At 38.7% G+C, this 16,433-nt stretch overlaps 1 protein-coding gene across 2 annotated transcripts in view; it reads left to right on the top strand.

Annotated features, from left to right (window-relative positions):
• The window catches only part of RAPGEF5 (Rap guanine nucleotide exchange factor 5), a 249,102-nt gene that overhangs the window by 202,989 nt on the left and 29,680 nt on the right, over positions 1–16,433 (top strand). Inside the window, exons 13-18 of one of the 2 annotated variants that reach the window (XM_032287013.1) lie at positions 1,906–2,050; positions 3,614–3,711; positions 6,373–6,403; positions 7,373–7,451; positions 9,783–9,932; positions 14,136–14,233. In XM_032287013.1, coding sequence (XP_032142904.1) covers positions 1,906–2,050; positions 3,614–3,711; positions 6,373–6,403; positions 7,373–7,451; positions 9,783–9,932; positions 14,136–14,233 — 601 coding nt within the window. Of the gene's footprint in view, positions 1–1,905; positions 2,051–3,613; positions 3,712–6,372; positions 6,404–7,372; positions 7,452–9,764; positions 9,933–14,135; positions 14,234–16,433 lie in introns of both variants that reach the window. The other variant, XM_032287012.1, reaches the window with a different exon arrangement.

The raw sequence follows: 16,433 nt of genomic DNA on the forward strand, positions 1-16,433 counted from the left end.
AAAGCAGATAACTGTTTACAGATGGAGAACTGTGGTTGAAGTGTCACTTCTTGATTGCTTTATTCTGCTAGTCTATAATTGTAGAACATGCACCTTGAATACAAAGTTCGTATCTTCGTTTACATATGCTGACCAAAAAAATTGTATTTCTTAATTTTCTAGATTTTTTTTCTTTATACTAGTGAAGGCATTATATTCACAGGAAAAAAAGAGAAGAACGTTTAAGTGGAAATAATATAAGATAAATCTTTGAGACAGGTCTTGCTCTGTCATCCAGGCAGGAGTAGAGTAGCTCAATCATGGCTCACTGCAGCCTCAACTTCCCAGCCTCAAGTGATCCTCCTGTCTCAGCCTCCCAACTAGCTGGGACTACAGGTGTGCATCACCACACCCAGTTAATATTTTTCTTTGTAGAGATGAGGCCTCACTTTGTTGCCTAGGCTGGTCTTAAACTCCTGGGCTCAAACATCCTCCTGCCTCAGTCTCCCAAAGTGCTGGGATTATAGGCATCAGCCACCATGGTTGGCCTAGATAAATCTTTATTAAATTTTTCCTTTCAAGAGAAAAACTAAAAGAAATACCGATTTTTTTGTGTTTGCCTCAGTTTATTTCACAGGTGGAAATCAAAGATGATCTTAATGTATTTTTGCAGGGTGGGGAGACATTGACTAAATTATATTTTAAAATATTTACAAAGCCTGACATAAAGTTTATTCCAATTTTGCAATTGTATATCAGTGTTAAAGAATATGTAATCCTGTCCAACAACCCTCAAGTGTTTGGTGTCATAGCATTTCCTATTCCTCGTCATCTTTTTAATGTGTCCAAGACACTCAGAAATTACCGTTTTGGAGACAACTAGAATAGATTGGTTTGGAATATGCCAAGCTGCTGTTGCATTCTTAGTAATTTAAAGATTTTGCCTTTGAGGTTGTTATTTTTATGTAATTTTAGCAGCATAGTTAACATATGGTCATTGTATATAAATTAGGAAATGCTAATAAGTACAATAACAATAATTTATGTGCTCTGAAATCTTATTACCTTGAGAAGCCACTGTTAACTATTCAATATGTATCCCTCCAGATAGTGAGATTATTCATATAAATAAACATTGTTAACAGAAGTAAATCATCCTAACATATTATTTTCTTCCTTGCATTTCTACTCAACAATACATTGTGCATATTCTCTGTCAGTAAATGTACTGCTGAACCATCATTTTTATGGCTGCTGAATAGTCCATTAAGTGGATATATAATGATTTAGTCAACTGTTCTCGCTTGTTGAGGCATTGAGGTTATTTCCTATTTTTAAAAAATTTTAATCAAAATGAAAATTAGTCCCTTTTACCTCTGTGTTTGCACAGGTATCCCATGTTTTCTTCAAGTAAATTCCTAGGAGTGGGCATTTGAATCATGTTACAAATCATGTCCCATAAATCTATACTCATTAGGTACTACTTTAGAAGTACCTGGTTTTACAGAATGTGAATTTCTGAGAATCAGACAGCATCTGGCCTACTTCTGACCTCAAATGTATTGAAATAGTATTCACCTGTGTAGTGAGGCCAGTTCTCAGAGTCACTGTTGAAATTCACGGGTCACCTAGTATCTCCTTGAGCTGGCATTAACCGCATGCTGCCTGTGGAACCACGTCACCAGCTGCCAGTGAAATGGTCCAACCCTTCACTTCCTGGCTGCCCACCGAATATGCTTCAGTCATTTTCCTCAGTTTACTTTTGCTCTCTTCAGTGTACACCTTTTGCTCTCCCTATGCATATTTTATTCTTCCTGCATGTTTATATACTTGTATGCCTTCCCTGTTTTGTAAAAATGAGAGTAAATGGATGTCTTTGTATTTTTTTTATTTTCAACCATATGATTTTTTCTTAACCATTTGCACCTATTCTGCTAAGAAGTATCAAGACAAAGAAGAAAACTCAGATGTTCCTCGTAGGAAACGTAAAGTCTTACATCTTGTTTCCCAGTGGATTGCTCTGTACAAAGACTGGTTACATGAAGATGAACATTCAAAAATGTTTTTAAAGGTAATCCAACATTTCCAGATATTCTTTGATGCCAAATAACCGGTTTTATTTTTAGATCTGCATTTCAAAAATCTCCTTTGTAGATAAGTCATTCAGCTTCCTTGTGATAGTGAAGTTGTGATTCAGAGAATATATACATTTATTTTGACTTCTGGAGTTTGATATTCCCTATCTAAAAGCCATGGAAATTTTGATTGCTAATGAAATAATTAAAGAAGGTAAACCAAAACATTCAAAATTTGATATAGTTTATTAGGTTGATATTCATTATAAGTTTGAAGTAACTAGTTCTATATATACAATATTTGCATAAAACATTACTTATTTTAAAACTATATTGACATCCCAGCTACTCAGGAGGCTGAGGGGGGAAAATTGCTTGAACCCTGGAGGCAGGGGTCACAGTGAGCCAAGATCACACCACTGCACTCCAGCCTGGGTGACAGAGCAAGACTCTGTCTTAGAAAAAAAAAAAAAAAAAAAAAAAAAAACTCTGTTGACAATATATGTTCTATGAAACATTTGTCAGACATGGCATACTTAGATAATTTTAAGCAATAATAATTTGTATAATAGATGTAGTCTAGATTTACATTTGGAGTGAGACAAACTGATTTTTCTAATTAATAGGCATCAATATCTTTTCAACACAGATGATTCTCTGGAGAGAGAATTAGTAAGACAGTTGGATTCCTTTGGCCACCAAAATCGTATTAAGTCTACAGGTTAAGACAGAGAAGGAATGCAGTGGATTTCTAGCAAGGAAGAATTTGAGTTCAGAGTTAACAACTGCCTAAATAGACTCAGCCTTTCATGAAGGAAACCACTTTGAATTCAACACTTAGTTGTCATTTAGGCATCCAGTTAAAAACGAGTCCAACCAACTCTTTAAATTCATGTTGTTTTCAAAGCAACTGCTTAATTCAATTCAATTGTCTTTTTTTCTCCCAAATGATTATGTGGAATGTTTGGTGGGAGGAGCTGAAACAGGGTCTCCCTCTGTTACCCAGGCTGTAGTGCAGTGATGCAGTCATAGTGCACTGCAACCTCAAACTCTTGAGCTTGAGAGATCCTTGCACCTCAGCCTCCCAGCTATCTGAGACTAAAGGCATGCACTACCACACTCAGTTATTTTTTTCTTTTTTTTTTGAGATAGAGTCTTGCTTTGTTGCCCAGGCTAGTCTCATACTCAGCTCAAGCAATCCTCCCCACTCAGCCTCCCAAAATGTTGGGATTATAGCCTGAGCCACTACACCTAGCTGATACTATTTTTTTAAGATATAGAATGATCATGGAAATCTCTAGTAGCTAGCCAGCCAGGGATCTCTAGAATTCTTTTTCCAGAATTCCCACCTACAGCCCTAACAGCAAATAGGAAGCCATGGCATTTGAGTGAAGAGCTAGGAGTTATGATCCCAGTCTGGATCTCACTGACACCTGTGAAAACTGTGCATTGTCCTGAATCCCTCCTTCTTTCCTCTGTTAGGATAGCCATGGTATGAGTCTTAATCCCTACAAAATAGGCATTCAACTACTCAGCTGTCATTTGTCTTTTTTCTCCAGACTATATACAGGAATGTACTGGATGATGTTTATGAATATCCAATACTTGAAAAAGAGTTGAAAGAATTTCAAAAGATACTTGGAATGCACCGTCGTCAGTAAGTATTTCATTTTCCTAAGTATAGTTAATGAAAGAAAGCAGTAGCAAATATGGGAGAGTTTGGAATGCCTTATACATAAAAGTTGATTCTAAACATTTTGACTCAGATTCATCTTGATGCTTTAGCTTTTCTAGTAGTAAATTGTGTGTTTTGTTCTTATAACTCAAAATGAAATAAAATCGAATTCAGCTCACTGACTATTGTTTTAACCGTGTTTGGTATAGTAAAAACAACCTGAGTCATAACAATCAAGTGCATATAAACAATTAGTCAATCATTACTTAATTTTAAAAGTCTGTTTAACTTGTCATTGTGGGGCTTGTAGCTATCTCTATGGAGTAGGGAGGAAGCATTTTATAAATAGATCTCAGGGAATTGTGGAACATTTTATTTTGTTTTGTTTTATTTTATTTTATTTTTTGAGTCATAGTCTCACTTTGCTGCCCAGGCTGGAATGCAGCAGCGCGATCTTGGCTCACTGCAACCTCCACCTCCTGGGTTCAAGTGATTTTCATGCCTCAGCCTCCTAAGTAGCTGGAATTACAGACATGCACCACCACACCTGGCTAATTTTTGTATTTTTAGTAGAAATGGGGTTTTGCCATGTTGTCTGTGCTGATCTTGAACTCCCTACTTCAGGTGATTCGACCGCCTCAGCCTCCCAAAGTGCTGGGATTACAGGTGTGAGTCACCACACCCAGACTGTGGAGCACTTTAAAAGCTCAATTTTTATGGGCTCCCTGAGGTTTCTTTATCAATTTAGAAAGATTACAAAAAGCCATTTACTCAATGACTCTTGGCATGTCAAAGTATCCCCTAGGTATCTGGCATTAATCTTTTAGATTGGCAACACCGACTTTACTGTTAGTGATATTGCCTTTCAGTCCCCTTAATAATTTCAGTAAAAGAAAACATCACGTCATTTAGTCTTCATATTTAGCCACAGAGTTCATCTGAAGAGAAGAATTGTTGTCTGATTTACAATGTAGTTTATATTTCATAAACATGAAGCACATATATTGTCAAGTTGTAAAAGCTTCTATTAAGATTTCAACAGTCACAAATTGCACCTCTCATAGAAAATGTTAATTCAAGGCTTTCAGATTACTGATTTGTGATTTAAAGCTTGACCTAATTTTAGTAAAGGGAGACCTCATTGCAAATGAAACATCTGTATAAATTAATCTTAGGTAGCAAACCATGTGTATACTTTAGTCCTCAGTCATCCAAATCTTATACTGAGAGATTTAAAAGTAAAGTGCAAATTAGCACAGTACCCTAGAGATGAATGCTGTGAATGTTGGAGGTCCTCTTCTATTACAGTGTACCTTATGTTAAGTTTCCATAGCCTAAGGCTGATATGAAAATATGAACTAGTAAATGAAATCAAAAAAAAGAAAAAAAGAATAGCCTTGTCATCAAAATAATCCCCCGTATGGAAGTTGCTCTGTGCTGTGAGGCAGACCTGTTACAGCTGGGAAACTTTAATTCATGGTTTAAAACGTGTAAACACATTTCATCAAATACATTAATAGAAATGTAATACATTTCATTTTAGAAACCTACACAAAAATGGAGAACAGCAGAGCAAAAGAAGAATATGATGTTAAGAAATAATTCTTGGTCAGGCACTGTGGCTCACACCTGTAATTCCAGCACTTTGGGAGGCAGAGGTGGGAGAATCACATGTGTCCAGGAGTCTAGGAGTTTAAGATCACCCTTGTGAGACCCAGCCTCTACAAAAAAAATAGAAACTTAGCCGGGCATGGTGGCACATGCCTGTAGTTCCAGCTACTTGGGAGGCTGAGGCAGGAGGATCACTTGAGCCCTAGAGGTCAAGGCGGCAGTGAACACTGATCATGCCACTGCAGTCCAGCCTGGGTGACAGAGCGAGATTCTGTCTCAAAAAGGAAATGATTCTTACCTATTTTATAAAATTATGAAATATCTTTAGATTCTAGAATAAGGTTCAAGCCCTAAATGTAAAACTCATAACATTTTTTTGTCTAGCCCCAGTGCATAAATAGAGGAGAAAATGTTTCTTTCTGAGAGCAAGATTGATACCCTTAATTTATAGTTCACCTAGTGATGTATGAAATTGTCCCCAGTACTGGCTCCTTCATCAGTAGAGGGGGCCTTCAGAGGGCACTTGAAGGTGGAATTTTGCCGAGATGATCAGAGATGGGCAGAGTGTTCCCAGTTCCACCGCACAGAGACCACATCCTGGAAAAGATGTGCCTTTAGCTATCTAAATAGCATAATATCACCTAAAATCTATCACTATCACTGTATGAGAAAACTTAGTTCTATGGACTGATTATTGCAATTTAAAAAAAATCCTCATTTCTGTGGACTGAGTTCCCGTGGACTAAGCAGATCCAGTTCCTCCCTCACTTCTGAGCTGTACTTTCTGTAGGTGGAAGGCAAAATACATCTGTGGAATCGATAACTTCTTTACTTCCCGGCTCATTTGAAATTCATAGCCCAATGTCAAGTGTGTTGTACATAGTAAATTAATGAATACTGTGTTTTATCTTTTTTAAAGAGCAACATACCTCTGTCTAGTGCCGGAAAATTAGTCTTCCGTAACAATGCTGCATTATTCTGGGTTTGGGACAAAGACTGACTTCTTGTCATTTTTTTTTTTTTCCTCTTCAGTACTGTAGATGAATATTCACCACAAAAAAAGGTAAGCAGATGCTTCTGTACCTAAAATGAGGTGATCCGGTTTGGAGACCTTGCCTTGCCTCCCTTGGCATGTTTCGTAATTAAAATGAATACTGCCTCGAGCATAACACGACACGGCAGGGCGCCTGGGGCTGCAGCTTCCCTGCGCTTTCCTGCTTTGCTTTTGTATCCCTGTGCTGGTATAGGTCTGATTTCAGCTGTGTACCCTTGACTTTTTGACATTCTGCTGATTTTATGGTGCATTTTAGAGTCTCAGGGCTTCCTGCTATCCCCAGAGTGATATAAATTTGAATTTTAAAATGTTTATGTCAAAAAAAAAATCCAGGCAGGAAGAATCTTGACTCTAAGAGGAAAGGAGTCTCATAAGGAAAATATTTACTCTTTTAATACAACAGAAAGAGAGAAGGTAGCAGGTGGGAATGTGTTCCCAGTCCAATTTGATGAGGAGAAAATGTAGACAGATGTCAGGCACAAGTTTTGGAGACACAGATGTATCAGGTGGATCATCGTAATGAACAGCATACCTGTGTCCCTTAGGAAAGTCACTGTACTACAGCAGAGGTATTGAAACCATCTCAAAGTTGCTTCTGTGAACAATTTAATAGCAGAGGATCAGATTGTGATAACTATACCTTAGAGATTAATGTTGGGAGGGGGAAATGATGTTTATCTCAGGAGAATCTGTGGATGTTTGTAATAGGCAGATGTGAAAAATCGTGTTGCAGGGAATAAAGATTGGGGCTTTTGGCCTGCTGCTGGTCTTAGCCCAGGCCCATCAGATTGCTCAGAATCTCCACCAGCGTTTGCATTAATTGAGGCAACTCCCAGTTTATTTCTCTAAGACTGGATGGGGGAATTTCATATTAAAAAAAAAAATTGGCTAGCTCTTTTGGAACATGTTGTAAACAGCTATGGTTTTCCAAAAGGCAGTAATACATTCATTCATTGTTCTCTTTCTCCCATCTCACAGAATAAAGCCCTTTTCCACCAATTCAGTCTTAAGGAGAACTGGCTCCAGCACAGAGGAACTGTGACTGAAACGGAGGAAAGTGAGTATGGTTTTAAGTGAGGGTTTGGGGGTAGGTAGCAGTTAGCCACCATTTTTCTCCGACATTGGCGCATCAGCCTGAGTAACTTCATTTCTATCTGTCACCCCTCAGATAAGCATGTTAGCATCAAATAGCATGGTTTTTCTTTTCTTGCTTTGAGCATCATAGTTGTCTTAGATCATATAATTCTGTCCCAAGCACCAAGGATACTTATAATTTGGGAAGCAAGGAAAGTAGACAATGCCTAGAGCCTCCTTGCATTCTTGAGAAGAGGTAAAAATGATCAGGAAACTCAGCCTTTTTATCCTAGAACCATCTCCTCCCTGCCTTCATCAGCCCATTGCCTATGACTAACTGGAAGGATCACTAAAGTCAATGTGCAGAGTTTAAACTGAGTCAGTCCATGACTCAGTCCATGAGAAGAAACTCTTGGATTAAATAATGGACAGAAGGCTGCACGGTGGAAACTCCTGCAAGGCTAGGCTCTGTGGGCAGTGCCACCCATCTCCTGTGCCCTCAGTCACTGCTCATTTGTATGGAAGAGGCTCATAGCTTCCCCTGAAGAGGGCTGTTCATTCAACACAAGGGGTAAAACCTTTTTGGCACCCTGAAGATGCTGATGGTCTTTTCTATGTTACTACTTTAAAGAGGAACGAGAAATCTTAATAGTGGTTTTCTCCTTTTAGATAAAGGTTGAGTCAAGTGCAGAGCTGGAAAACACAGCAAATTAAAATTTTAATGGGATTGACTCACAGACCCTCTCTTTTGACTCATCTTTCTCCATATGCTGAAATTCTGAGTGTGATCATTTAGTATTTGCCCAATTTCTGGAACTTTGAAGTCACAAGGATGCTTATTCCATTAGATGGTATTTGTATATAATGCTCCTGATAGATGGTTCTGTTGGCTCATATTAAGTGCCATCTGTACCAAGTGAAAGAGCTAACAAAATTATCTAACTTCCTAATTCATTGGTTGCTGACCTTCCTTGCCCATTTGTCTTATAGTTTAATCATACAGTTTTCCAAGCTAAGCTGCAAAGAGGCAAAGTATTTCAAGGACCCTAGCCTCTTTTCGTTTATCAGTTTATTTAGCAAGATGTAAACTTAACTTGCATTTAGTGGTTTAAAGACTGGATTTTGTCTTGCTGAAAAATTTCATCTTTCCATGGAAGGAGGAAAGCCTTTTTCTCTCTTGCTAGTCTGTTGGCAAAACATAAAACAACTATTTGTTAGATGCTATTGTTTTAGCGACGACGTACCCAACCAAACCAAATATGTCAAATGTCTCCTGGTGGTGTGTTTACTTTGAGATTCTATGCATATAAACTCACAGTTAGACTTTTGCTTCATTTGCATTTCTATGAAATTCCTGGGTTTGTTTTGTGGTGCCATTTAAGCTGCATATAAAATTTCTCTAGAAGCTTCACTCCCAATTTTTTTTTTAATACCAAAGAGTAGAATATCTAAGTATATTATTGTCCTTCTGTCGATTTGAAAGAAGATAGTGCATTTTATACATTTATAGTAGCTGATACAAGAGGCAACGTGTCGGTTACTTCCATTGCTATTAAAACAGTTTCCGATATTAATATCATAAAGAAAACATTTCCAGGACCCATTCACCCTGATAGTGATAACATCCTAGTAATAATTATTAGCATCACAGACAGTGAAAAGGAAATTTAAAAGGCTAGAAATGTGACCTCCATTTGGAAACTAAATTCTTCACTACCTTGACGGGGGAACGGGAGTCATTCTTAAATGACTGAGAAAGCTGAACACAAAAACCAAGGCAGATGACAGATTTTTAGATAAGCTTTAGTGAATTCTAATAGCAAAATACGATGATGTTCTTGATTGGGGCACTGAGATTGTCCTGAAATGGAGTGTAAAGTAAAAATTTATGAATTAGACATTTTAATATGTAGCTTTGGGAGATCTCAGAAACTGTCAAAGAAGGGATTTAAAAGTACAGTCTGTGTACCACAGGTTCCACTATATTATGGTCAGGTGGTTTCTACCATGAGTACACACTTGCCTGACTCAGGTCTCTCAGCACAGTATGAAAAGATTAAACACCACTCTTGCTTGTTGGCTGGCTTTGTAATATCTGAGTTTCATGTGTTTGCAAGCATACACTTATAGACATACACCCTCAGATGCTCATGTGCATATATAAATATGCAAATCTAACTCTATATGTGCTATACTGAACGGAATAGGAAGGTGGGTTGATTTGGAAGAGTTGATCCAGGTGCCTTGATTTGGAAAAGTCTGTATGTCATGACCACTGTTCTCTGTTTACAAACAGTTTTTTTCACTTGTGCAGTTTTCTGCCACGTGTATATAACGGAGCATTCCTATGTCAGTGTGAAGGCAAAAGTTTCCAGTACAGCCCAAGAGATCCTAAAAGTCGTGGCAGAAAAGATCCAGTATGCAGAAGAGGATCTGGCTCTGGTGGCCATCACATTCTCTGGGGGTAAGTTGTTTTCTATCCTTGAATATTAATCTTTCACTGATCTCCTTCAAAAGGGGAGGGTTGGCGTTTTTGTAGAGTAAAAGTGCAGCTCCTCCCTTCTGGGCCCGCAGCTGAATGACCGCAGGAACAATAAGAAGCTGCCTACCAGAAGTGTTTCCATGACAACAGTTGGGTACTGTGGGATACTGAATTTTCTCCCCAAGAACTGAATAGAGAGGCATGCTAGTGTTTTGAAATACATTATAAAGCTTTTCATATTTTGTACTCCAGATAAGCCTTCTATTTTCATATTTAAATTAACTTGGGAAATTTCTAAAGAGTGAAATTACTTTACGGGGGAAGGAAAAAGGAAAGATTGCCTTGAACTAGTCATATTGCGGGCTGACAATTTAATGGTTAAAGACTCCCTATTGAAAGAAAGACAAACTGTACAATAAGGTGAAAGCTCACACAGCAGTATTCCTTTAGGTGGACATGGGGAGTGAGGCCTGGTTACAGCCTTTCCTTCTGTTGGGCCTTATTTATCCTCAGAGAATGGTTTATTGTCTGTTTTGAATAAGATCACACAGATTACAAGCTGACACTATTGATCTGTGCAGCTTGAACAGACCCCTTAGTTTTCACTGGAGCCTGTCAGATCTCAATGTTGCTGGCCTCCTTTTTTGGTTTGCAATCTTTATTTAATATCTCCTTAACCCTGAGAAAAAAATACAAAGAAAGTGACTTAGCATCAGTAGTTGAAAAACGTGAGTACTGTGTGGACTAATCAACCCGGGATGTGGGCGGGTGAAGGGAGCAGATAAATTGCATTCCTGTTTACCCTTTGTTACCATTCTCCAGTTAGGAGATGTGTATAATAATATACTTGAGGGTATAAAGTATTATGTGACAGAATCTTCTTCCTAGTGCTCTGTTGCTCAGGCAGGTAAAATGGTCCTGCAAGCTGGTGGATTACGTTTGCAAATGAAGCCTTTCTCTGTGGCCCTCCTCCCTCTCCGAGGGCTCTAATTGTGTATCTTAGCAAAACATGATCTAGAAAAAAAGAATTTGAGAAACATGAGGGCTAAATGAATTTTAACTAAGTAGTGGTTCAATTTTTAATAATATATTTCAAATAGGTGTGATAAATGTGCGTTATGTTTAATTTTCAAGTGACCAAAGATATAAAAGGATTTTAAGCTTCATCAATACTGCTTAATTAAGCAGAATTAAGCTTGAGCATCTGCCTCTCAAGGTAGCACCACTACAGGGAGTGATCCTGGGGTCCCCATACAGACAGAAGATGCCAGAGAAGGAAGAGCCGAATGAACTTTGCAGCACAACTGAGACCCATCTCCCTTGGGAGCTGACTCAGAGTCAACCCAGGGACTCGTGCTGGCAGTTAATGAGCTGTTCTTTCACTACCCAATATCTGTTTGGTGGCTGTGACATACCATTTTCACGCTCTATTAAATTAGATTCATTAGGGTGGGCAATAGCATTATAATGCGTATAGACCCATTGCTAATCATCACTAGAAATAGCAGCATATCTCTTGAATTATCCCACAGATTTGGAAATGTGCCATTATTTTCCATCCTCTACTTTTTTTTTTTTTTGCCTTTTTATCCCCCAAACAATAATGTTTTGATGAAGAAAACAAACTCAAGAGCTTTAATGCATTCCTTGTTCTAGTTACATAATTTTTAATAAATTATATTTTAGTGCTACTTCAAAAAGAAATGATAAGACTTTTTTCTTTTTGTCAAAAAAAAAGTTTTAAGATGTCGGAGATGTTGGAGGTTTTATGGATTTTCCTGAAAGGAGCAATAGTATCGTTCTCATAGCTTTAGTAGGTTTTTAGCTGTTTTGTACCCAGGGTAGTTATATGTATGTCGTAACAATAAACTACCTAGTTATTGAGAGGTTAAAATTCTGTTAGTTTTATTTATTTGTTTCTTTTATTTTTTTGAGACAGAGTCTTGCTGTGTTGCCAGGTGCCAGACTGAAGTGCAGTGGCCACTGCAGCCTCCACCTCCCGGATTCAAGCAGTGCCCCTGCCTCAGCCTCCCAAGTAGCTGGGACTACAGGCGTGCGCCACCACGCCCAGCTAATTTTTTTTGTTTTTTAGTAGAGACGGGGTTTCACTGTGTTGGCCAGGATGGTCTCGATCTCTTGACCTTGTGATCAGCCCGCCTTGCCTCGGCCTCCCAAAGTGCTGGGATTACAGGCATGAGCCACCGCGCCCAGCCAAAATTCTGTTAGTTGTTATCTTTCATAGTATAGTGATAAACCTGAAAATAAAGGGATGGGATGAAATGTTTCTCAGCAAATAGAAAAACTGCTGTCAGAAAATCATGACATTTTATTCTATAAAGTGTGAATGGCTCTCATAAATTCAGATTTAAGGTATATGTAGGCATAGAAAGGGCTGCAAGAAATTATAGCTAAATAAAGAAGGAGCCAATGAAACCTAGGAAATGGAACTTCAGAACCCAGCCATGTGAGAACATCCACTGTACAAGTCACCAGCCCAGTATTATAACACTATGGATCTTTACAATGTTGGGCCATAAATAATACATTAGATTATTATTTGTATACTCTGCATTAAACAGAAATGTTCAAAACCACACTTTGTATTTGGACCAATGAAGCTGTCTAGAAAAGGCCTATAGAATATTGCATTTCCCAGTCATGCTGGATAGCTCCCTTAGGAGAAGTTGATTGTGTCACAGTGAAATAAACTTTAGTATGACTTTAGTCTACTCCCCTATGCATTTTGTAGGTGGGGGTAGGGTATTTTCTATGAAGAAAGCTATTTTGTTTTAAGAGGGCTCCAGCTGTGGTAGAAAATGGTCAAAGGATAGGAATTTGCAACAAGAAAAATAAGATAGAAGAGGAATATACAAAAAATGTTCAACCTAGTAGTTAAGAAATATAAAGTAAACAGAGAATCTACTTTTTGTATTAGCAAAATAGCAAACTTACTAAAAGTAATGATCAGGCTGGGTATGGTGGCTCACACCTTGTAAAATCCCAGCACTTTGGGAGCCAAGGCAAGCGGATCACTTGAGGTCAAGAGTTTGAGATCAGCCTAGATAACATGGTGAAATTCCATCTCTACCAAATATACAAAATTAGCCAGGTGTGGTAGCAGGCACCTGTAATCCCAGCTACTTGGGAGGCTGAGGTGGGAGAATTGCTTAAACCTATGAGGCAGAGGTTGCAGTGAGCTGAAATCACACCATTGCACTCCAGCCTGGGTGACAGTGCAACGACATCTCAAAAAGGAAAAAAAAAAAAAAAGTAATGATCAGTGTACTTTATTTTTAAGTAAAATCTATTGGCTTTAAAAAAATCAGAAAGCAATTTGGTAGTTTATATCAAAAACATAAAAAATATTCATTCCCTTTGACCTAGTAATTCTAACACTAGGAGCTTATCTTAAGAAAATCCTTTATAATCAAAGATTTATACGTAAGGATGTTGACTTCAGCAGGATATATTATGGCTGCTATAATAATGGATCCCATTTACCAAACCCCATGTGCCAGGCCCCGTGCCAGTACTTAGCATACATCATGCCATCTAATTTGTATGACCCCCCAAAATTAAAAACCATTAAATGTTCAACAACAGAGGAAACATTAAATGATGGTATAATGAACTATTGGTATTTAATTTTGTATACCAGGGCAGTTATATGTATTGGTATATACTATTGGTATATAACCAATTAAACATGAACATCAGAATATAAAACTGTGTATGGAATAATTGCAAATATATGTGTATCCACAATAATTATAAATGCCTATGCATAAATCATTGCAAATCAATGCAATTGTTTGTGTATATACGCACAGTTAGATAAAAATCAGAACAAAAACAGGCCTAAATGTAACCAGTGTTAACATGGTATGGTTATCTTAGATGAGTACATTTTACTGTTTCTCTTAAACTGTTCTGTGTTCCAAACAATGACTAAATGTTATAGGAAAGAACTGCAAGAGGGCTCCACTTTTTGGCCGCTGAGCAGTGAGAGCTGTTCGTGATGCCACTGGTGTCATTGTACAGCATGTGCAGAGCTGAATTAATCCACTTTGTTCTGTTTACTTTAAAGTATTTTTCTTTGGCAAGTTTCACTTTTTAAATATACTGTGTAGGCCTACTGCTGCTACTCTTGTATTTCTAATTATTCTTTTTTTTTTTTTAATAAAGAAAAGCATGAACTTCAGCCAAATGACTTAGTCATCTCCAAATCCCTCGAGGCATCTGGTCGGATATATGTCTACCGGAGAGACCTGGCTGACACTTTGGTAAGGACCTTCAGCCTTGTATTTGAAACAAACAGGCCAGGTGAGGTGGCTCATACCTGTAATCCCAGCACTTTGGGAGGCTAAGGAGGATAGCTTGAGCTCAGAAGTTTGAGACCAGCTCAAAAGTTTGCAACCGTTTCTCTACAAAAAAATTTAAAAATTAGCTGGGCATAGTAGCACACTCCAATTTTCCCTAGGTGTGTGCTGAGGTGGGAGGATCTCTTGAGCCCAGGAGATCAAGGCTGCAGCGAATTGTGATCTCACCATTGCACTCCAGCCTGAATGTCAGGGTGATATCGCAAAAAAAAAAAAAGGAACATACACACAAATGTCAGATTCAAAGCGTAGTTTTTATATGTTTATAATGAATGTTAGAAAAAAATATTAAACTATTTCTTTCTTATCCAGTGATACAATTCCCAAATAACATTGCTTTTACAAATCAAAAAGGGACTGAGAAATTTAATTCAATTTAATCCAACGTGAGGAGTTCTAAACCCTGCCTAAGTAAAACACTTTCAGTCCCTGAAATAAAGGATTTGAGACAAGTGACTCCTCCCATGGAATTTTAATTTTATTTTTTCTTTTTTGGTGAGCATATGGAGATGAGGCAAGAAATGAATCCTGGGTAGATTTAAGGGGAAAGAGACCTTTGTTTCGGTACGTTTCAGTACACTTTGTTCCATTCCCTTGAAGAAAAGCATGGATGACCAGCCTCACTGTGTAGAACAGGGTCATAGCAATGGGGCATCAGATGCTGCCAAAGAGAAAGAGTCTGGAGAAATGTAGAACCCATGCTTTAAGTTACTTTCAGTCCAAAATTTAAGAACACTTATAGTAAGTGGATGATTTCATTGCTGCTGCGGTTCCTAAAGACCTCAGTAGAGTGTGAGGATTTTTTTTTTTTTTTTGGAGGTGAAGTCTCACTCTGTCCCCCAGGCTGGAGGGCAGTGGCGCAATCTTGCCTCACTGTGACCTCCGCCTCCCGGGTCCAAGCGATTCTCCTGCCTCAGCCTCCTGAGTAGCTGGGACCACAGGCACGTGCCACCACACCTGGCTAATTTTTTGTGGTTTTAGTAGAGACGGGGTTTCACAGTGTTACCACGATGGCCTCTATCTCCTTAGCTCGTGATCCGCCCGCCTCGGCCTCCCAAAGTGCTGGAATTACAGGCGTGAGCCACCGCACTCGGCCAGAGTGTGAGGATTTTTAAATGCACTTATATGTTTGACTCTGAAGCCCCTGCATATTCCCTTCATTTGTACATGTCTTAGTTGAATCTTTCCTGTGCTGTCCTTTAGCAGGTCACAGATCCTGTGTAATTCTGTCAGTGAAATGTGACCAACTGGATGCTGCACAGCATTTCTGAGTAAATAATGAGGTTGATCTTACCCCTCCCCATGAAGGAGGATGATCTGACACGTAGCTACTGTGGGGATCATTGTGGTAGAGGAAATCACCACTCTGAGTATCTTCCATGCCTCCTCCGCCAGCCACGTGTGGTCTTCTCAGGCAGCTCCCTCCCATGCATCTCCACGCTCAGTCTACTACTGTCCAGGGCCACCTTCAGAAAATAAGGTTGGCCTGGGCAATGCCTTGACGGAATAAATAGGTGCTATGAAATATGTTCAGAGAGAAGCCAGACTCCATCCTACCCTCAAAAGCTTCCCCCGCCAACTCTTGATAACACCTAAAATTGTCCCAATGGAATCATAGGTTTAGATATTTCATCACCAAAAGATGTCCATTAAAATCAAACATTGAAAGGAAAGAATAACACATGAAAACACTGGTACCCACTATCACTTTCACATAGATTAGTTAATCCTCTTGGAAAATAGGAATTAGTGCAATGAAGGAATGAGATAGAAAAATTTCATGTTTCTTGGCAAGGGCAGGACAACCTTGAATAGAGTTATTCAACCTTGAATAACTGGAGTTAATAACTCCAATTGGGTAAGGGACCCAATTAGGAAGAAAATGGGGACAAAAAGCCAAGTAGAAATATCCTGACACCTCCAAATTATTAGGCAGTTATGTGTGCTGCTTCCTCACTCTAGTTCTTTCTTTGGAAGTTAGCAGTAGAGTCTGTCTGTTCTTAGCCTAACCAGACCAGTCCCTGAGAAACCTCGGCTTTTCCTCCACCTCCACTGGTTCGTTAGCTGGTTCATTTAGTCAGTACTTTCTGAGCACCACACTTAG

Source organism: Sapajus apella, unplaced genomic scaffold, assembly GCF_009761245.1.
Source record: "Sapajus apella isolate SASKATOON/1434 unplaced genomic scaffold, GSC_monkey_1.0 scaffold19, whole genome shotgun sequence".
Classification (NCBI taxonomy): domain Eukaryota; kingdom Metazoa; phylum Chordata; class Mammalia; order Primates; family Cebidae; genus Sapajus; species Sapajus apella.